General features: G+C 41.6%; 1 protein-coding gene and 1 long non-coding RNA gene across 4 annotated transcripts in view; one reads left to right on the top strand and one right to left on the bottom strand.

The window, feature by feature from the left end:
- Positions 1-22,467, top strand: part of CCNY (cyclin Y) — a 106,560-nt gene that overhangs the window by 58,717 nt on the left and 25,376 nt on the right. For both annotated transcript variants that reach the window (XM_075827445.1, XM_075827446.1), the window contains exons 2-4: positions 13,995-14,069; positions 15,349-15,383; positions 17,691-17,791. In XM_075827445.1, coding sequence (XP_075683560.1) covers positions 13,995-14,069; positions 15,349-15,383; positions 17,691-17,791 — 211 coding nt within the window. The remainder of the gene's footprint in view (positions 1-13,994; positions 14,070-15,348; positions 15,384-17,690; positions 17,792-22,467) is intronic.
- On the bottom strand, positions 989-22,252 carry LOC142652055 (uncharacterized). 2 transcript variants are annotated; one of them, XR_012847764.1, is made up of 3 exons: positions 22,193-22,252; positions 1,653-1,743; positions 989-1,206 (listed from the first exon to the last, which is right to left on the bottom strand). It is a non-coding gene; the product is annotated as an uncharacterized LOC142652055 (long non-coding RNA). The 2 variants fall into 2 exon arrangements; XR_012847763.1 differs by lacking the exon at positions 22,193-22,252 and adding an exon at positions 3,385-3,486.

Here is a 22,467-nt window from a genome sequence, read left to right as displayed (position 1 = left end):
TTATGTGGAACAGTCAGCTGCTTCTTTGTAAAATACTTCTTGTTCAGATCTTATTTCAAGTATTTTAGAATAGTACCACTTAAAGGGAAGGTGTCACGAAAAATTCTTTTTTTTATATATAATATTGCTTTTAGTATGATATTAAAATAAATTGTATTTATTTGTGTTCTTGTGTTGTACTTTTTACTTTATTCTTACTTCACTATAGGGGCTACCATTTTTTTTTTTCATCTCTGTATGTGTCGATTAACGACACATACAGAGATGGAATACGGCACATACATCCCCATAGAGAATGCGAACGGGAGCCGTTCCATTCACTATAGCGTACGCCGTCTGTGTGGGAACGGCGCATGCGCCGCTCCCACACAGAGCAAAAGGAAGGTCTTTGGCAGAGCGAAATCCGGCGCCATTTTCATGTGGACCGGAAGCCGCGGCCGGACAGTAAGATGACGACTTCTGGTCGTGGCTTCCGGCCATATGTTCAAGGCAGCGAAGACGCAAGGAATAGGAGCGGAGGCGGCAGCATCAGCAGGAGCAGGTAATTTATGTTTGTGTATGTGATGTGTGTATTATGTTCGTGTATGTTCGTGTTATACTGTCTGATTACCACTGTATCTAATCCTCCTACACTGTGCAGTCGCTCAGAAAATGGCGGCACACAGTGTAGGAGGTTTGAAGATTCAACCCCCTCCTTCTCCTGGCACTATCCAGAATAAGGGAGGGGGGATTGTGTGAGGACACAAGAGCGAGTGTGTCTACCCCAAATTTGCAGCATAAAGCAATGAGGTTGCTTTACCACATTGCCAATGCTGCAATTTTGGGAATTGCTCCATCTAGTGACCAGCACATGGAAAAGTTATAAATTAAAATCTAATTTATAATATTTCCTGACTTGTGAAAAAATAAAAAAAATTAAAACAATGTGTAATAACTTATATACTAACTGTTTAACTGAAAAAAAATAAAAAAATAATTTCTAGCGACACATTCCCTTTAAGGGTATATTCACAATCTGCTGTGGACAGGACAGTTTTTAGTCCATGATCATATCTGCACTTCTGTTTTTCTCTTCATTCTGTTCCTATGAAAAATAGAAGCGCCGGATCCGTTGTATTGACTTTAATGGGTTTCGTCAGGTATTTGTCATTTTTCTGGTCGCCTCCGACGAACATGTGAACATAGCCTTACTATGTTATTAGATACCTGATAGAAATCGATAGAATGGCAGAAAAAAAATAATATTGTGTTGTGTGGTTAAAAGTAGCTTAAAAAAAAAATACAGCGGAGTCATGGTTAACATCATACAGTCCGCTGTATTCATCAGGTGAATTCTCCCCCTGGTCTTCAGGCCGGTGATTGACAGTCTACTGTATATATGTGCATACACAACAGCCTGTCAGTCACCGCAGAGAGGGGCGGAGGGAGTGCGCTCCCTTCTTGAAGAAGACCGCAGACTCCTAACTATGACATCACGTTAGGAAAACGGCAATAATAATTTTTTTTATGCCGTTTTGGCCACTAGGAATACGGACTTGTGGTTACTCTATTCTTCCCTTACATAGGGCAGCATATTCAGCTGCCGGATACTCTTTAACATCACTTCCCCAAGACTCTGCATGCTGTAGAAATATAAATGAATTACCACTTACTGCTTGGACGGCTGCCATAGCTCACTGGTCACTCATCACTCGTTTTGCAGTCACTTCTATATTATTTTTATCATCTCCAGCCTGTAGATCCCTGGAGAATGAATCACTATATCAGTGGATGGGGTGTGATACATGGAGGATACTGGGTTCATGGACAAGAGACACACAAAGTTTTGTCATTTCACTGAGAAACCGTTAATTGCAGAAAGATATAAAGTGAATATTTTACTTAAAATGTATAAATCTTTCAGTGAACCCCAGTTCTTCTGAATTTAGGCAACACTGTGTATTATATGTTATCCAGTGGAGGACATAGATAGCAGATAGCCCCCCCCCCATGCAAGAACAGTATAGGGGCCCCTCACACTCCATTATCTAATCAAACGCCCTGCCATCATGTCTTTCTATGGGTATGTTCACACAGCTTATTTTCAGCCGTTTTTCAGGGGTGCCTCGAAAAATGGCTGAAAAAAACGGAAGCTGAACGCCTCCAAACATCTGGCAATTGATTTCAATAGGAAAAACTGCGTTTCATTCCGACAGGGCATTTTTTTACGCGGCCGTTTGAAAAAACGGGATGTAAAAATACGCCCTGTAAAAAAGTGCATGTCACTTCTTGAGCCGTTTTTTATTGTGTCGATAGAAAAACCGCTGCAAAAACAGCCGCAAAAAAAGTTTGATGCTTAAAAAACGGCTGAAAATCAGAGGCTGTTTTTCCTTGAAAACAGCTCCGTATTTTACAGCCGTTTTTCGTTCTGCGTGTGAACATAGCCTAACAATTCATCAATAGTTCTAAGCCATTGTCAATAGCTCAGGCCATACATGCAATCTAATTGACTGTAAATAACTGCTTTTAAGTGGCAGTGGGCCCCCCTACCTACTGGGTCCCTGTGCAGTTGCACCAATGATATGTCCGCCGGGTCTTACATATATACAAGACTAGCTTGTAGATTGGTCTGCTGTAAATGGCAGCTGTACCCTGCCGACAGCTCCAGTGGGGAGTGAATTGCTACATGTAAAATGTTACCTGAAGGTGCAATGAGGACATTGGGGCACTTGGCAACCTTTATTCTGTAAATGGCCATAGATATTGTCAGGACAAAGTTTGCAGAATATGGAAACGGTCATGGCATCTAGAGGAGAACAGCTGGGAAATCGACTTGTCTATAAACCAAATGGCTCCCTTTTTTGCTTGTTTTCACAGTGGCCACTGAGCCTTCCCAGTAGGCAGATCAGTTTTCAGCAGTCAATTCATTATCATCAAGTGGCAGTCTTAGGCTTCGTTCACATCTGCGTCAGGGTCCCGTTTTGACGTTCCGTCGGAGCATCCCGTCAGAACGGGACCATGACTGAAACAAACGGAAACCATAGTTTTCCGTTTGCATCACCATTGATTTCAATAGTGACGGATCTGGTGGCAACGGTTTCAGTTTGTCTCAGTTGTGCAAGGGTTCCGGCGTTTTAACGGAATCAATACCGTAGTCGACTGCGTTATTCATTCCGTCAAAACAACGGAACCCTTGCACAACAGTGACAAACGGAAACCATTTGCACCAGATCCGTCACCATTGAAATCAATGGTGATGAAAACGGAAACCTATGGTTTCTATTTGTCTCATTCAGGGTCCCGTTCTGACGGGAAGCTCCGACGGAACGCAGATGTGAACGAAGCCCTACATTGAAAGGTAACACATCTATTATAAAGCTGGAGTCAAATAACACAGAATCGTACCATTCACAATAAGGGATGGACTCCCTGCAAAATGACGTTTGGACATGTCACAGAGCTGCGGACATTACTATCCCACAGAAACCGACGAGACTTTTTTTTACTTTTGTTTTCTAAGTTTCCTACTGTAAAGCAAATCTTTGCTGTTGCTGCATTCCCGGCAAGATGGCTGCCCTAAAATCATGTAAAGGAAATTCATATACAATCATAAAATAAACCACAATCAGAAAAAGAGCATGTTTTAGTCTATATACTATATGGACAAAAGTATTGGATTCAGGTGTTTCATTCAGTCCCATTGCCACAGGTGTATAAAATCCAGCACCTCGCCATGCAGTCGCCTTTACAAACATTTGTGATAGAATGGCTCGTTGTAAAGAGATCACTGAATTCCAGCGTGGTCCTGTAATAGGACGCCACCATTGTAACTAGTTGGTTTGTGAAATGTCTTCCCTTCTAGATATTCCATGATCAACTGAGTGGTATTATTACAAGTTGGAAGCGTTTAGGAACCACAGCAGCTCAGCCACAAAGTGACAGACCATGTAAAGTTAGAGTGGGGTCATCAAGTGCATAAATGTCGCCAACGCACTGCTGACTCAATAACTGCAGAGTATAAACCTCCTCTGACATTAACATCTGCACAAGAACTGTGCGCCGGGAGCTTCATGGCATTGGTTTCTATGGCCAAGCAGCTGCATGCCAGCCTTACATCACCGAGCACAATGCCAAGCGTCGGATGGAGTGGTGTAAAGCCGCCGCCACTGGACTCTGAAGCAGAGGAAACATGTTCTGTGGAGTGATGACCCACACTTCTCTATCTGGCAGTCTGACGGACGAGTAGGTTTGGCGAATGCCAGGAGAACGTTACCTGCCTGACTGCATTGTGCCAACTGTAAAGTTTGGTGGAGGAGGGATATGGCTATGTGTTGTTTTTTTTTTCTGTGGTTGGTCTAGGTCCCTTAGTTCCTGTGAGAATAAATCTTAATGCTTCAGCATACCAAGACATTTTAGACAATTATAGCTTCCAACTTTGTGGGAACAGTTTGTGGTTCGTCCCCTTTTCTGTTTCAGCACGACTGTGCCCCAGTGCACAAAGCAAAGTCCATGAAGTCATGGTTGGGTGAGGTTGGTGTGGAAGAACTTGACTGCAGCTAAAATTCCCAAGTCCTTTTCCAGATCTGTTTTACCTGGTGTTTTCCTATTTAGTATCTAATAATGACACGTATTTTACCTTCCCAAGCCCATAACTGTACCGTTCAGTGTTAAACATCATTTGACACTTCTCTGCCCAAACATCCAGATTCTGCAGATCCATTTGTAATAGAATACTGTCCTCCTTTCTATCAATTACTTTACACTGTTTAGTATCATCTGCAACTATGTAAATTTTGCTGTGCAATCCCTCTACAAGGTCATTAATAAATATATAAAACCGCTTAGGGCCCAATACTGACCTCTGTGGTACTCCAGTAGTCACCCAATATGAGTATGTACCGTTAATAACCGCGCTGAGCCAGTTACCCACTTAACACACATTTTCCCAGACCCTGCATTCTCATTTTATGTACCCACCGTTTATGCAGCGCAGTATCCAATGCTTTGGAATAATCAAGATTTTTGATATTTAATTACTGGCCCTGGTCCAGTCTTGAGCTGACCTCCTCATATAAGATGAATAGATTAGTTTGACAGGACCAATCCCTCATAAAGCCCATGGCGTTATATGTTTATTTCCATTGAGGTACTCCAGGATAGCATCTTTTATGCCTCTTGCATGTTTTTGACGGCATCCGAGTGGCACCCGATAGTCTTCACGGACCCGTTCACTTTGACGGGTGAATCGGTGCGTGTGCATGAGCCGTTAGAAAACCTTCAAACATTTTCACCACAATAGTGACAATTTCTGCCAAAACCATATGACTTCACGTGGGTTTTTGTGGTGTGTTCAGGAGAGGTGAGGATGAGTTATTGAGTTATAGACTTTTTTTTTTTTACAGTCAATGGTTTGAAGCCGATGGGAGCTGAAAGGGCACAATGCGTAGCAACTCTTTTGAGGTGAAGATCTCTATGCCAAGACCCATTAAAATGTCATTGTGTACATGGGGTTACCCCGTTCTGAAGAAGCATTCAGGGCTACTCTAACCAGGTATACACAAGTGTGTGCTGACGTCTGCCCAGGGACTACATGGTCGGAATATGCTCAACCCTGGCATCCCGACTCTGCTGCAGCCGTGATGACTAGGAAGAAGTATTATGCCCAAGGCAAGTCGTATCTTCCCAATAGAACAGGGATCACTTTTGTTTGCTTTATATAGAGGGTTTAATAGCTTATTGTTTCACTGCACTGAGTACACAGACAGAGCATGCATTCATTCTGATGACCTGTCCACCTCAACCATTCTGCATTCACTGTCATATGATCAGTCAACTCTTAATAACTTGTAAACTAAAAACTTTAAATATTAATAAATATCCTGATTGTTTATTACAGGGACATATTTGTTCCCACACGCCAGATTCTGCTACTCTTGCATGAAATATTTGTAGTACCATGCACTTATTTCATTCTAGATATAGCACTGACACCAAGTAATATTGTGAGCTGATGGACAACTTCTGCTGTATTCCTGTCAGATAGTAAGCAACCCAACATTTGTATAAGAAAATAATCCTTTGCTTCTTTTAATTTCTTGCCAATAACTCATCGGTACTGTTAACCATTGTTCCTCTAAAATTCCTGAAGAGCTTTCACACTTACTGTAAATACTGCGGATTTTCCAGATTGGATTTTGTTTCAGAAAATGTGCAGCGTAATACAGTAGCAGCAAAGTGGATGAGATTTGAACAAATCTGATCGACCTGCTGCGTAGATAATGAGCAGAAAAAACGCTCAGAAATTGACCTGCGGTGCGGTCTTTTAATCCGCAGCATGTCAACACTGCTTTGGTGTTGTGGGTTGAACTCAATGGGGAGGTAAAACCGCAACAAAGAGCAAAAAAACGCAACTCAGGAAAAATAAAAAAATCTTTTACAATAGAGATGGGTCGGGCATGCGATGCAAATAAACTAAAATCCCGGATGAAGAAAGCTTACGCGTTTCGAACCTGTCGGTTCTTACTCCAAAAAATCTTTTACTTACCCAGAATTCTGTGTTTCTTCATCCAGCCTCCTGGGTTAACGTTTCATCCTGCTGCAACCAATCACAGGCTGCAGCTTTCACATGGGATTAAACGTCATCCCAGGATGCTGGCATGCAGGACATCATAGTGTAAGTATGTGTTTTGTTTTTTTCTATGTGTGGTTTTCCCCAGCGGACATTCTGTCCAAAAAACTGCACCTCAATTTTCTGAAATTCCTTGCGGCGCCCACTGTGTTTTTACGCAGTGGCGGATACGCTGTGTTCTTTTACGCAGCCTATCCACCCTGTGAACATAGCTGTAGGCTTTGTTCACACAGTGCAGATTTGCCGCCGATTTTGCATGCATTTTTTAAGCCAAAACCTTTATATACTCCTTCCATTTTAATTCTGTTTTTGGCTAAAAAAATACATGCAAAATCTGTTTCAAATCTGCACTGTGTGAACAAGGCCTTAGGGTCCATGTACAGGGCAGAGCTGCTCGGAGGCACACAGAGTAGTGCCGCAGGCAATCTGTGCGTCTCTACATTATGCTCCGTACGGCACTGTAATATGAAGATATTCTCTGTTAGAAGCTTTGCTTGTGAAACCGAATCCGATTGAACATGCCAAGATTCTCATACAGAATCCGGTAGTTTAAAAACCTCTGTATGGGTACAGCATGACTGTTATGTGAGCCATATTAAGGCTCTGTACAACTTGAATGTTGTATGGAGCTGTAGTCTGACCTTGTGCATGGACCATAATATGGACCAGATCATATTACCTGCTGTAAATGATGGCAGCACTGATACAAAACTTTGATAGCGCTGTAATGTGTAACGTTATAATAACTATAAAGACAAGTATTACGTTTCCGGAACTTGTATGGATTTATCTTGTGCAGATTTCGAGTCCGAGTGTAATACATTTGCGATATTGTTAAATTTGGGAGTATTCGTAGGAGGCATCTTTTTTTAATGCATAGATCGGTATTAACGGCAACATCTGCAAAGGATGGAAAAGCATGAAAAATTGGAGTAGGCGCTAGATTATATTGGGTGGTTGCCTGCGGCACAACGTTCATGGCTTCTTGCAGTGACGTAGAGCTTATAATTTTTGGCATTGCATCCACTTGACCGTGATGTAGATGGGCACGAGTCCTCAGCATGTGATCCGCTAGAGTCAATGGTAGGTTCATGATCTCCACAAAGCGGCGTGGTGTAGAGCATAGCAGAATGAGGTTCACCAATGACTGGCTGATACATAAATAATGGGTACGCACCACTCTCTTTATCAGCTGGATCAAGCTCCTTTATAGGTGAAGGGTCTTGCTGTACTTTCCTCACTGCTGGTTGTGGTGGAGGTTTTGGTTTCTTTTTTTTGTTCCTTTTTAAAGATGGTAGGGATCGCTTCCTTTTTCATGATTTTTTTTCCCGGACTTTTTGAAATGTGTAACAGTTTTCTTCAAAGTGTTGTGAAGAGATGCGGAAGAGGTCATTTTTCTTCCCATTATAGACACGCTGTGCAAATTCATCGGTCACCAAAATCTTGACCAGATTTTTAGTTGCTTTCTAACCATTTTTTAATTCTTAAGAAAATCGTGAAGTGTTACATCATCAGATTCATTCAGTTTTCTTCCAGAGTAATATTTGCAATCCTTGATTTATACAGTTTGGCATTTTCAGGCTTCCTGCTCAAACAAAAATAAAATATTAATATCATAAGGAATAGATGCATCACATTATTTAACCTAAAGTATAGGAGTACTAAGTTACCCACCTTATTAATGCTACTAAATGCCAGGCACATAAGAAAAGACCCGCTGTGACTAAAAATCAAATGAAGATGAGGGAAAAGTGTAATGTGTGATCACAGTCCTCTCTGGCGTAGCTAAAGCTCTGTTCACATCACGCTGGGGCTAGACGCCAAGAGTCTACTTTGACGTGAACCACTGTGTGACACTCTGTTGGCCTCCGTTGATTGAATGGGGGCCTAAGGCTATGTTCACACGCTTAACAAAAAACGTCTGAAAATACGGAGCTGTTTTCAGAGAAATCAGCCTCTGATTTTCAGGCGTTTTTGAAGCTGAAAATGAATCTTCTTCTATATATTCACACGGAGTATTTTGCCGGCAGAATTTCTGCCTCAAAATTCAGTTTGGAAGTTTGAGGCAGATTTTGCTCTGCCTACACGCCAATTTTGGCGGCGTTTTTCGCCCGCGGGCATGAAACGACGCGAAATACGCTTTCTCTGCCTCCCATTGAAGTCAATGGGAGGTCAGATGCGTAAACGCCCGAAGATAGGGCATGTCGCTTCTTTCTCCCGTGAGCCGGTTTTACCACCTGCGGGAGAAAACCGCCCCCTCTTCCCATTAAAATCGACGGGAGGCATATTCGGGACGTTTTTTACGAGCTTTTTGGCGCGGTTTCTGCGTCCAAAAACTCGTCAAAATACTCCGTGTGAACATAGCCTTAATTTGGAGCTACTTTTGAGGCGTTTTTTGAGGCATTTTTCAGTGTTCAATGGAAAATCAGCTCCAAAAAAAACGCCTCAAGAAGTGACATGCTACTTCTTTTTACGGAGCGTCTTTTTACGCTCCGTTTAAAAAAAAAAAAAGAGCCGTAAAAAGACGCCCTGTATAAACGAAATGCTGTTTTCCCCATTGATTTCAATGGGCAGATGATTGTAGACGTTCAGCTTCTCTTTTTTCAGGCGTAAACGCCCCGAAATACGCCTGAAAACACTGCGTGTAATCATACCCTAAGGGTATGTGCACACGACCTATTTTCAGACATAATTCAGGCGTTTTACTCCTCGAATTACATCTGAAAAGACGGCTCCAATACGTCTGCAAACATCTGCCCTTTGCCTGCAATGGGTCTTACGATGTTCTGTGCAGACGAGGTGTAATTTTACGCGTCGCTGTCAAAAGACGGCGCGTAAAATTACGGCTGCGTCAAAGAAGTGCAGGACACTTCTTGGGACGTTTTTGGAGCAGTTTTTCATTGACTCCAATGAAGAACAGCTCGCCCCAATTAATAAACTATGATGTATGACTATAGACGGCATCCGCCATGGTATAACCTCTTTTACTCTATGTGATATTGTGACTAGTAGGTTTGGTGCTTAGTTAAACCTAGGTCATAATATTTCATATGGCGATATAAAGATATATCTAGAAGCATGGACTAAATGAGTGTCCACATCCTCCTGGCGGGGACGTTTGTATATGTCCCTGCCAGCCACATTGAGGGGCCGAGTTTGGGCATTATAAACAAGTGCCGTAATCTTTCATCTGCAGGCCGCTCACACAACTGCAAAAAGCTTGGACAGATATCAAACCTGGATTGTCAAACAATGAAGCGGTCTGTCCAGTCAATAGATGAAAGAGATGAGAGCGGTGGAATACGTGCTGAATTATCCATCTCACAAACCACATACAGATGTTACGTGTCACCCAACACTGCTGTACTATAGGGCACTGCTGGCAGAGAAACAAGTGGTCACAAAATTCTTGGAGCAGTAAATATAAGTAATTGGAGAAGAGATAACGGGCTTTTACACTGGACGATTATCGGGCAAGCGAGCTTTCTAGGAACGCTCATTGCCGATAATTGCCCTGTGTAAACAGGGGAACGATCAGCAGATGAACGAGCAAACGCTCGATCATCTGGTGGTCGTATCGTTTTTAAAAAAGTAAAATATTATCGTTGTCGGCAGCACATCTCCCTGTGTAAATGGGGAGACGCGCTGCCAACATGATGATAATGTATGGGGACGAGAGATCGGAGTAACTAACCCTTCATTCCTTCTTAATAATATGTGACAGTAACACTAATAGCAGATTTATTACCGGATACATTATACAATTTGTTAACATTTGCAAAAGTTATATATTAAACCCAGATTCCTAAATGTTTGTAGAACAGTAAATTCTCTATGACAATGTTTAAAACTCCTGTGCCCAAAATAGATGACTTTTATTCTGGCCTTGCTCAAATGGATTGATTTACTGACTTCTGGGTGGGCTGTGCTTATACATACAAGCCCTGCTGAACAGTTAGAGCTGCAGTGTAAAGCATGGGTAATGGACAGAGCAGCAGCCGGAGCATCTGATGAGACAGGAGGGGGATTTCTGACTACCAGCGATTCCCAACTAGGAGTTGGATTTCTTAGACCAGTGACACTCGGCTGGCTGTATGGGGCCGCATGAGACCCTCATGTGCCTGATGTGCAGGCCTTGGGCAAGTGTTCCAAAAAACGCACCTTAAAAAAACACATTCATTTTTTAAATACCTGCGTGTTTTTACAAAGAGATTTAGTTTTAATCTAGTTTTCAATTTACTGTTCAAAGGCTAGCAGCTTAAACGCTTTGCACAAATGTGCGTTTTTCTATGTTGCGTTCTGTGGCAGCTTTTTAAAACACACAATGTGAACCCAGTCTTAAAAAAATAAAAATAAATAAAGTGTTTGTGTTCCCACTCCTTGACCCAGACCTGACTGAATGTGATGTGCGGCACTTTGGTGCAGTCAAAGTATAAGTCATGTCTTGTCTCCTCTATGTATTATGCAGGATTTTCTGCCTTTGTACTTGTACAGCTGTTTGTTATGAGGTCTTAATAAAATTACCTTTTGAAAAAAAAAAAAAAAAAAAAGTATAAACTGAGGAGGAAAAGGGAAACCTAATCAACTTGTAAGTGAAAAAAAAAAAACACATGGTGTGGTCCAAAAAGTCCTCCCTGATCCCAGACTTAATTGATATTCAATAAAGTATTTAAAGAAATATACTTATTGTATATGATTTTTCTAAAGAAGTCCAAACCTTTCTTGAAGTGATCTGCTATTCTGTGCAAAATTACTGTTTAGATTCTTTTACAGCACTTACAGTAAAGAATATTTTTCATGGCTTTTTCCTCCAGCCACAAGGTGTACCCTTTTTTAGGTGGGTTTTCCCTCCATAAGAAGTGATAGTATATCGCTAGGATATGCCATCACTTTATGATGGGGTCTGACATCTGGGCTCCCACTAATCCAAAAAGTAAAAGGCTGAGGACGTGGCGGATACACTGCGTAATAGCACGCAGCGCATCCGCCCTGTCTGCCGCAGGGAATTCCGGGCGAAAATGCGCACCAAACTGTGGTGCAGTTTTTCTGCCCGGAATGTCCGCTGCGAAAAACTGCAGCAGTAAAGCCGGCCGGCATCTTGGGATGACGTCTCATCCCAGGAGAGCCATGCAGCCTGTGATTGGCTGCAGCGGTGGTCACATGGGATGAAGCATCATCCCAGGAGGCTGGCCCTCTGACGTCATTCAGGCCGGCCTCCTGGGATGACGTTTCATCCATGTGACCACCTCTACAACCTGTCACTTTGCTGCAGCGGCGGTCACATGAGATGAAGCGTCAGCCCAGGAGGATGAAACACAGACTGCTAGGTAAGTTTATTTTTTTTTTCTGAGTTCCGTTTTTTGCAGCGGGACCGCTGCGAATCCACCGCAAAAAAACGGAACAACAGCTATTTGATGCGGGATTTACATCCCCATTGAATTCAATGGTGAAATTCCGCAACATATAAGCAGCGTTTACGTAAAGACAATTTACACGCTTCGCAACCAATACGGAGGACAACCTGAATACCCCTTAAGATTAATGCAAAATAAAATAAATTGCTTCAAATACTATATCATATATTGGGGGGGAGGGGAACCAATTGATGCCCATGACTATTAGTAACATTAGCTATGAAGGCTTTCCTCGCCGAAACGCGCGTCGGGTGTGACGCCAGATAAATAGTTCTATATATTATGGGTAAGCTATTTATATCTAGCTGCATATGTTTTTCTTTATTACTGACCTATGTGCGGTAGGTGCCAAGTGGCACCAATAGTTACAACCTCACAAACATGATCTGGGACCGTGTATAGCTCGTTACACAAACACATACTTTTGGATGGTCTTCCTTGTTTAGTGATTTGCTCGCTCTCTTATTCATGTACTTTTGTACTATCTACTTTATGCATATGCCATTACATTAGCCCAACATATACAGGTGTCTGGCTTCCAATTTTTTCCACACTGTGGTAGTCATATTTATATATATGTTTATTGTTGTTTTGTTATGTAATAATAAAAATGTACTATTTTGTCTATAATATCGTGGTTTTGACTCCGTTCTTAGGTTCTTGTTCTAATTTACACGCTTCGGAATGAGCTTCCGCACCACAGGTCAATTTCTGAGCGGTATTTCCGCTCAGTATTTATGCAGCATGTGGATGAGATTTGTTCAATCTCATCCACTGTACTGCGGATTTTACGCAACTAATTCCATTGCGGAAAATCTGCAGTATTTACGCAACGTGTGAATTGGATCAAAGTGCAGTTCAGCTGTTTCTCTGCATAGCGCGGGTTACCGGTACATGCAGTTTTGTTGCGGAAACTGAACGCGCTGCTTCGCCCAGAATGAAAAGAAAGAGTCACCTCCTATTTGGCTATTAGAGCCACATGAGCATATTTCGAAAAATGCTCATAACTTTGCAAATAATAAAAGTTTTTGAAAAAAATTACATATTGCCTATTAGATTAGTTAGGAGATATGAAATTAATAAAGTAGTGACAGATCCTCTTTTAAAGGAGGAAAGTGCCATCATGAAGAAGGGAGCAGGGAAACACATCAATGTAACATGCCTCCATGATCAGATTTTCACCATTACCAAAATAAACTTCTTGTTAACCTAAGGTTCCACTTTGGGAAGACCTGTTCCAGTATAAAGCGTAGGACACATCTTGTATAACCAACCCTTTGAACCCCTTATGGCACGCTCAGCTGAGGTTTTGTCAAAGTAGTATGAAGGCATGTAGAGCCCAGGTGTATCATGTGTTTCACCAATTTATGTTCTATAATCTGCAGGTAATGGCTTATAAGTAGGTTCCGGTCTAGTTATGCGCTGGGGATCTGATAATTCAAATTGACCATGCTTGGAAAATCGCCAAAATCTCAATTTCCATTGGAATGAATAAGGATGTTGTTACCATTACAGGGAACTTACCACCAGGTTGTGACACTCTTGATGAGGAAGCCCCTAAATATTTCATTTATTTAAAAAAATATTTACCTGCAAAATACAGGTACACCGTCTGGGAACCGTCACACACGATCCCTTTTACATCTGGTTTTATGTTTGGCTTTCAGCTTAGTGTTCAGTAAAGACATTTTCTTTTGTTCTAGAGATAAAATGACTTGGAGGCAGATCATTGTCTTCTGTAACCAGCATCTAGGGTGCGATTTCTTCATCTCTTATTGCAGCTTTTTCCACATGTTGACTCCATAAATTGCATTATTATGCAGAAACATTTTCTTATAGTTTATAAATTGCTTTTGTCTGTGGATGGCAAATTGTTTGTTCTTCTGTAAATTGCTTGTCTGCTCGGATAAACACTGTTTACATCGATGAGCCACAAGTTATACAAAAACTGAATATGTCTCTTCTTTTCCTAGATATGAACATGGAATTTAACCCCTCCGATCATCCCCGGGCAAGCACAATATTCCTCAGCAAATCCCAAACTGATGGTACGTAAATTTGAATATTTTTTTGTTTGTCTTAAATAAAAGGTTCATACGTTTAAAAAAAAAAAAAAATCTGCAGCATAAGCAACATTTGGGATGGGGTCTGTATGTCTCCCATACCAATTACTGGACATGCAAGGGGGACGGGCTCTTTCCCAGCCACAATATAATATTGCTGCAGTATTTTCCAGGTTAGTCTGAGTTCACATCTGCGTTTGGCTTTCGGTTGTTAGGCTTCTTCAGAGGAGTGGAACAGCGAAAATACCGGTAGTGTCGGTTCCGTTGTACAACGAACACCACCGGTGGCCAACATAACCCATTGATCTAAATGGGTTCTGTCAGGTTTCCTTAGGGGTGTCTGTGGTTTTACAGGAAACGATAGTGCAGCATGCTGCGCTATTGTTTCCGGTATTTTCGGTCGGATCTGTGACGGAGGTCCCTAGCAGATCCCCCAACATACATGTGAACTAGGCCTTAAATAGGATCTATCACTAGTTTTGTAATGCCCAATCTCCTAGATAATCTAATAGGTGCTGTCACATTGATAATAGTAGTGAAAATTGTGTCCCACAACTTTTATTATTTTAAAAGTTATGAGCTTTTTTTCTAAAGATGCAAATGAGGCTGTACTAGACAAGTGGGAGGTAACCGCAGCGATTCTCCTGAGGTGGAGCCTCCTCACAGCCTCTGACGCTGTCCTATCAGCATGAAGCTGCTTCACACAGTGTGAGAGACTGTGGCTGGAGGGAAGGGGGATCACTTCAAAAAGCCTTATCTCTGCCTGTGGACCACCTAGAACAGCGGTTGTGGCATATAAAAGAGGAGATTCTAATCTTTCCTATGACACCAGGATCGCAGTGACACAACCGGAGATATCACCAGTTGAATACACAGTCGGGAATGGAAGCTGTATACTATATGATCACACTGTGTTGCTGGGTTGGGAAGAGGAGAAGCTGTATGCTGATTGGACAGCATCATACAGAAAACATTACACCACCCAGGGTGAAAAGAAAAAGTTACCTCCCATTTGGCAAGTATAGCCAAATTAGCATATTTATAAAAAAAAGCTTATAACTTTAGAAATATTAAACGGTTACACTGTAGTTATCCGCATCATAGCGCCTATTAGACCAGTTAGGAGATAGGGAATCCATAAACTAGTGAGAGATTCTCTTTAACCAGTCCTATGAGAAGGAAGGATCTTTTTATATTCTTCTATGTAATGCAAATTCTACAGTTCACCGATAATAACATCATTTTCTTATTTCTATTTTCACAGTGAGAGAAAAGCGGAAGAGCCTTTACATAAACCATGTGAGTAAAATAAAAACATACATAAAGATTTAAGTGATACAGTTTTTGCTTGCCAAGGATCCCGTGCCTGTTTTGGAAGGATCTCTTTGTCCTGCTACTATCCCGGGCAGTTTACATTTTAATCTGCCATAGATATTATATAGCGGCAGCCCACCACATTGATGGCATCTACCGTATACTGTCAGGGGAAGCATGGATGAAATGGATTCTAATCCTGTGGTTTCAGCAAGTTAATCAGGACCAAATGTGTTTTGGTAGCTGCTTATTTCCCCGTACCAACGTATTTTCAGATAAATGAATCCCTGTTCATGGGAGAGTTGAAAGTTATATCTGTAACAAGTGATTATTCAGTACATAACTAACTGAAACCATAAGGAAACAGCGCAGTACAGAGATTGTCACCATTCACATCACTCACTGTCCCCAATAGGGCTTACAATCTAATTTCCCTACCTTAGACTCACAAAAAGGACAATTTAATAGGAAGACAAGTAAAGTGTAACTAAACTTTTAAAAAACTTTTGACATGTCAGAAGTTTTGATCGGTGGGGTTTACGAGCACTGAGACCCCCACCAATCGCTAAAACAAAGCGGCAGAAGTGCTCTGGTGAGCGCTATGCCGCTTAGTTTCTGATCGTCTTTCCTCGGAGTGGTGTAGAGGCTCAGTAGAAAGTCTATGAGTCCGTACACCGTTCGCTCGGCTCTCAGGGGAAACTAAGCGGCACATCCCTCACCCGAGTGCTTCTGCTGCTTTGTTTTAGCAATCGTTGGGGGTCTCGGCTACCCTTTAACCTCTCAGTATGTATTTGGAATATGGGAGAAAATCCACACTAACACAGGCAGAACATATAAACTCCATGCAAACATTGCCCATGTTCAGATTTGAACCCCGGACCCCAGTGCTGCAATACAACAGCACGAACTACTGGCCCACAATGCTAATGGTTCTGTCACCTCTCACTAAGAGACAGCAGAAATGTAGAGACCTCCTTACAAGATGTATCAAGTCTCTGTTCTGTTATTCCGTAGCACTATAGATCTCTATACGTTGTGGGCTTCTCATAGACCTTTTGTAAAACCCCCATCTGAGATATTTTCTGCATTATCTAGTACTAATTGAAAAGAATGGGGGTTGAGTGGCAATGGAGAAGGCTTGTATACATGCAGCCTATGTGTCATTGACAACACAACTGTGCATTTTTTAAGCTGAGTAGACAACGATTTATTCTTCATTCTTCTGGATTAAGATTTTGTAGTTCTTACCCAAGGTCTCTTTTATATTTTTGTCCACACATGACTTTCCTACTCCAAAAAGTACACGCACCATATTTCACCTGTGTTTAAGCCGTCTCCTTGTATCCGTTCTGTAACTGAAGTGATCCCAATCAATATGTTCAGCTTTTCCCAGGAAAGTGGATGAATGGCTGCCACTTAGACTAAATGAAGGTCAAATACAGAGGGCACTTATTCCATTTCAAAATGTACTGAGATGAATGACTGCAAGATTTCTTATTAACCCCTGCCGTCAGTGCTAAAAATATACAGCTTTGCTGGTAATAAGTTAATTGAAGTAAAGGAAGAGATTTATTTTTTAACATTGAGAACTTAGGATGGGATCTTAATGCAAATTGCACAATGATAGCTGCTGATAATCTTACATATGGGTTGTCCAAATTTAGTAAAAGAAAAAAAATGGTCACTTTGGGTAGCATATTATAAATACAGGTCGGCTGTGTCCGCTTATCAGTCCGCTGTATATTTAGGAGGACTGCACTTATCCCCCTCCCCCCACCCTCCTCCGTTCTAAAGGCCCTTTTACATGGTCAAAAGCTCGTTCATTGGGTGATCTGCTCGTTTACGCAGCAATAAATATTATCGTTGTCGGCAGCACATCTCCCTGTGTAAACAACATGAAGGAAACGTATGGGGACGAATGATCATAGTAACGACCCATACATAACCAATCATTGCTCCTTGTGAAAGGAGCAAACGAGCGCCGATCAATGTGCTGTCTAGTTGATCTGCATTCATTTACACAGCTCATATCGGGCCGTGCAATAGGATTTTAGGTGACCGCTTCCCCTTTATTAATGTAGATAGCGAGACCGCTACAAATAGGCGAAATACATCTAAAAGTAAAGAAATATAATAGTGAAAACCCCTTTGGTAGCTATCCAATTTGACTGAAATATTTATCACTGTTTGGGGATCTCCTCTGTCCCATCGTGTTGTGTTTAGTGCTACGTGGTTAGTGAGCTGTTATATAATATAATAATCTCATTGGATTGTTTTGATTATTTTCCGTAGCATCCACCAGGACAAATGAGGAGAAAGTACAGCTCTTGCTCTACAATATTCCTTGATGACAGCACAGTCAGCCAACCTAACCTCAAGTATACCATTAAATGGTCAGTGGATAGCTTTATAATATATTATTCGTATTACATTACATGATCGCTTAAAACTGAAAAACAGGAGTCAGACACTATTTATAATAGAAAAGTAGAAAAATATGATTTTTATTAACAAGATAAACACAATGAGGGAATATAAAATATACAGAGGATCCAAAACTGGATTTAACTGTATAAGGGCCACATAAGTATAGAGATTAACGCCACAGAAATGACAAAATATTTAATGCATATATGCAGAGTGAAAGATGCATGGTATTAAATATGGAACAGGTAGTGCCTAGTCTGAGTATACACAAGGAATCAAAACAGTGCATGCTACATAATGTTTCAGTGAACCATGTGAAAAAACAGAAGAGGTAGGCAGTAAGTACAGACACAGAAAGTAGTAACATCTGAAAAAAGGTCATGAACGACTGAACTGCTGAGCAGATCTATACAGATGTCCAAATAGATGCCAATGCACATAAAGTCCCAAACAAAAGGTATATGACCTGGCATACCTTACCCATAAACATAGAATTTATTCAAGTGGCCCAGAAGGACAGAAGCGCTCCGACGCGCGTTTCGCATATACAGATTTTTCAAGGGCTGCTGAAGGTGTGTTCAAGCCCAGTTTAAATAATGAACAAAAGTGTTCAGGTGGTATGCTTACAACCAATGAAAGACCTAGTCAACGGCGCATGCGCGCGATTGGGCTATGGTAACGCGAGCAGCACACCAACTGAACACTTTAGTTCATTATTTCAACTGGGCTTAAACACACCTTCAGCACCCCTTGAAAAAGCTGTATACGCGAAACGCGCGTCGGGGCGCTTCTGTCCTTCTGCTGTCTGTACTTACTGTCTACCTCTTCTGTTTTTTCACATGGTTCGCTGAAACATTATGTAGCATGCACTGTTTTGATTCCTTGTGTATACTCAGACGAGGCGCTACCGGTTCCATATTTAATACCATGCATCTTTCACTCTGCATATATGCATTAAATATTTTGTCATTTCTGTGGTATTAATCTCTATACTTACTCCTGATGACTCCTCTCTTTGATCGAGTCACCAGGAACCCGGTGATGTGATCAAAGACCGGGGAATCCCTCTGCAGTCAGCCCATGGGACCTAGAAAGGACCCCAGGGCAGTCTATTCAGTTTGCCTGCTGTTAGGGTGCACTATGTGCTGCCCTAACAGAAGCCTCTGTTGTAGTGACACAGTTACATAGTTAGTATGGTTGAAAAAAGACACATGTCCATCAGTGTCCACATGCCCATCAAGTGTCCATCTGTGTAATGTATTAGCATGCAAAATATGCGAATACATTAAGTAAAAAATTGAGTTGTAAATAAATGTATACCTTCATGGGACTAAAAAAAAAAAAATCACCAAAAAATGTCCCCCCAAAAAAAGTCATATTTTGCATAAAATTATATTTTAATGCCCCTACATGGAATAAAAACAAAAAAACCTACACATATTACGTATCTAAACGACAGTAGTAACCTGAAGAATTAATGTAACAGATTATTTAGCGTGAAACATAACTCGATAAAAAATAAACCATAAAAACAATGCCGATATTTGCTTTTTCCTATATTCACGCCGTAAGAATATTTTTTTTCTACCCCCAAATTGCGAAAAAAATAATTCAATTTGTCTCGCATAAAACAAGGCCTCATACAGTCACGTGAGAGAGCTAAAAACTGAAAAATTTAGCTGATCATTTAGGCCTCTGCACACGAACATGTATTTGCGGCCGCAATTCACCCGCAAATCTACGGATGAATTGCGGTCCCATTCATTTCTATGGGCCCATGCACACAACCGTTTCCATGGTCCATGCATTGGCCAGAAACCTGGACCGCAAAAAGATAAGCCATGTCCTATATGTGCTGAATTTTGCGGTCCGGGCTTATTGAAATGAATGTGTGCACGGACCGTGAATTGCGCAGAACACTACGGTCGTGTGCATGTGGCCTTAGGCATTTTCAGGCCCAGTCATTAAGGGGTTAAACTCTTTCATGGAGATGTTTATCCTCTATGGACATTCAACAAAATCAATTTTTTTTATTTTATTGCTTCAATACATCCATAATAAAAATGAATTATAAATATGCTACTGTTTTGTGTATACAGCTTCTATAAAAAAACAACGGTGTCTCCATGGTTACGGACTACAAACAAACCAGTGTAATCTGCTGTGTCACTCCCATCTGCCTCTTTCTTCTGCTAACTGTAATTTACCAAGAAGGGCAGAGAGTGTGGAGTAACACAACTGCAAAATATGTTCCTAAAGTGTACATAAAAATGAAATATTAGTATCTTAAAGTTTTGAAACGTTCTCAGTCCTGTCGTTACTATGTATAACACATACTCCCTACTTGTTATAATTATTTTCAGGCATACCCGAGATGCGGTTCACAGCAAAAACACAAGTACGGGCGACTCCCCTATAATGACAGCCATTCACATTGCCATTAAAATTAATCCATTAACAACGCCAGTAGAGTGCCAGCCCCCCCATAAACAGTGCCAGCATAGTGCATCCCTTCACACATCCATAGACTTATATACATAGACCGCAAGCTCCCCCTAATGACATATGCCACCAGCATTAGCGGTAGACTTTCTTTCTTTGTCATGTATTCAGGTGACCTCCCCTAGTTGGAAGACTACTGAAAAATCTGTGAGAGTAGGCAATTATAGTATAACAGCTGAGACGGGGTCTAATTTATTCAAGATATTCTGTTATTCTAAGATTAAAGGGGTTGTCCATGACTGGACAACTGATGACCTATCCACAAAATAGGTCATCAGATTATGATCGTGGGGTCTCGACACCCGGACCCCACACCGAACAGCTGCCTCCGGGCACCGGACGTCCATGCCGGAAGTAGATGGCTCCGGTCACGGAAAAGCGGTCGAGCTGCAGTACTGCAGCTCTGCTCCTATTCAAGTGAATAGGAGCAGGGTTTCAGTTATGCAGAACGGCCGCTATGCAGTGGTCAGAGCCATCTGCTTTCGGCTCCAACTACGGCATACCCTTCATAACATCCGGAGGCAGCAGTAACAGCTGATCTGTGTGGGGTCTGGGTGTCGGCCCCCACCGATCATATATTAATGACCTATTCTGTGGATAGGTCATCAGTTATCCGTCATGGACAACCCCTTTAATAAAGTGGCACCATAGTCATAGTCAAGGGGAGAGGTTATACCCCTTGTCTGTTTATATATTTCTAAAAGGAATAACTGAGGAACGAAACAACGAGTTCTAAGAAATGATAAGTATTTACTAAAACAGACTTGTCAGGAGAGGTGATAGATCCTCGTTAAATGCATTCAGTTCAGGTACCGTTGACCTGAGAGATGGAGAAACGCTCAGACACCATAGGACTGGGTCCTAAAAATTTTCGTAAATAAAGCTCGAATACGTTATTACTTATTAACACTAATTCTTTATCGCTGTCCTTATTAAAGTGGTCACAAGTTTAGTAAACCGTAGTAGTAGGATATACCCAAGGATTAATTCTCATGTTAATGAAGGAACTAAAGAACATGTGGACATTGTAAGAAACATGGATTTATATGCAATGCATTCATGTTTTGCTTTAATCCAGCTGAATGAGTTTTTTAGGAAAATGCAGTCGCTGTTTCGTTGCATTACTTGAATAATCGTAGTGATGAACTAGTGACTGACCAGTGGTTAGTGGGAACTATAGTACAGCAAATGGCAGATCCTGCCTGTTGAGACTACCAATTTGCATAGAAAGAAGCCGTGTAAAATGCACTGCAATAAGAGAAAGTGAGTATTTTCTATTTGTATGCAAACTTTAAATCCATAGTTTGAAATTAATCTTATATATAATTTTTGGGGTGTAATCTGTATCAGTTTATGACCTTTTACCTTGAAGAGACACAAAAAAAGGAAGCGATATAATTCGTAATTTTTCAGTCACTTTCAAGTCAAAGAGTCTGAAGGCTTGACTTGTGTCTGAATCAGTCTAAAGGCTGGAGCTGCTGTGAGACGACCAATCAAATTATTCGATCAATCAGCTGCTTAAAAGGAGGGCTGATCAAGGGTGGAACCCCTCATAAATATTTATCAGCAGCCATTTGGTTAAGGGCAGATACAGACGGACGTTGCGTTTTTGCGCGCGCAAACAACGCGGCGTTTTGCGCGCGCAAAAAACATTTGACCGCTGCGTGTGTCATCCGTGTATGATGCGCGGCTGCGTGATTTTCGCGCAGCCGCCATCATAGAGATGAGGCTAGTCGACGCCCGTCACTGTCCAAGGTGCTGAAAGAGCTAACTGATCGGCAGTAACTCTTTCAGCACCCTCGACAGTGAATGCCGAACACAATATCGAAAAACCTGTTGAAAAAAAAGAAAAAGTTCGTACTTACCGAGAACTTCCCGGCCGTTGCCTTGGTGACGCGTCCTTGGTGACGCGTCCTTGGTGACGCGCCTCTCGACATCGGGCCCCACCTCCCTGGATGACGCGCCAGTCCATGTGACCGCTGCAGCCTGTGCTTGGCCTGTGATTGGCTGGAGCTGTCACTTGGACTGAATTGTCATCCCGGGAGGTCAGACTGGAGGAAGAAGCCGGGAGTTATCGGTAAGTCAGAACTTCGTTTTTTTTTCTACAGGTTCATGTATATTGGGATCGGAAGTCACTGTC

Source organism: Rhinoderma darwinii, chromosome 5, assembly GCF_050947455.1.
Source record: "Rhinoderma darwinii isolate aRhiDar2 chromosome 5, aRhiDar2.hap1, whole genome shotgun sequence".
Classification (NCBI taxonomy): Eukaryota; Metazoa; Chordata; class Amphibia; order Anura; family Rhinodermatidae; genus Rhinoderma; species Rhinoderma darwinii.
This window is presented reverse-complemented; position numbering and strand designations above follow the sequence as displayed.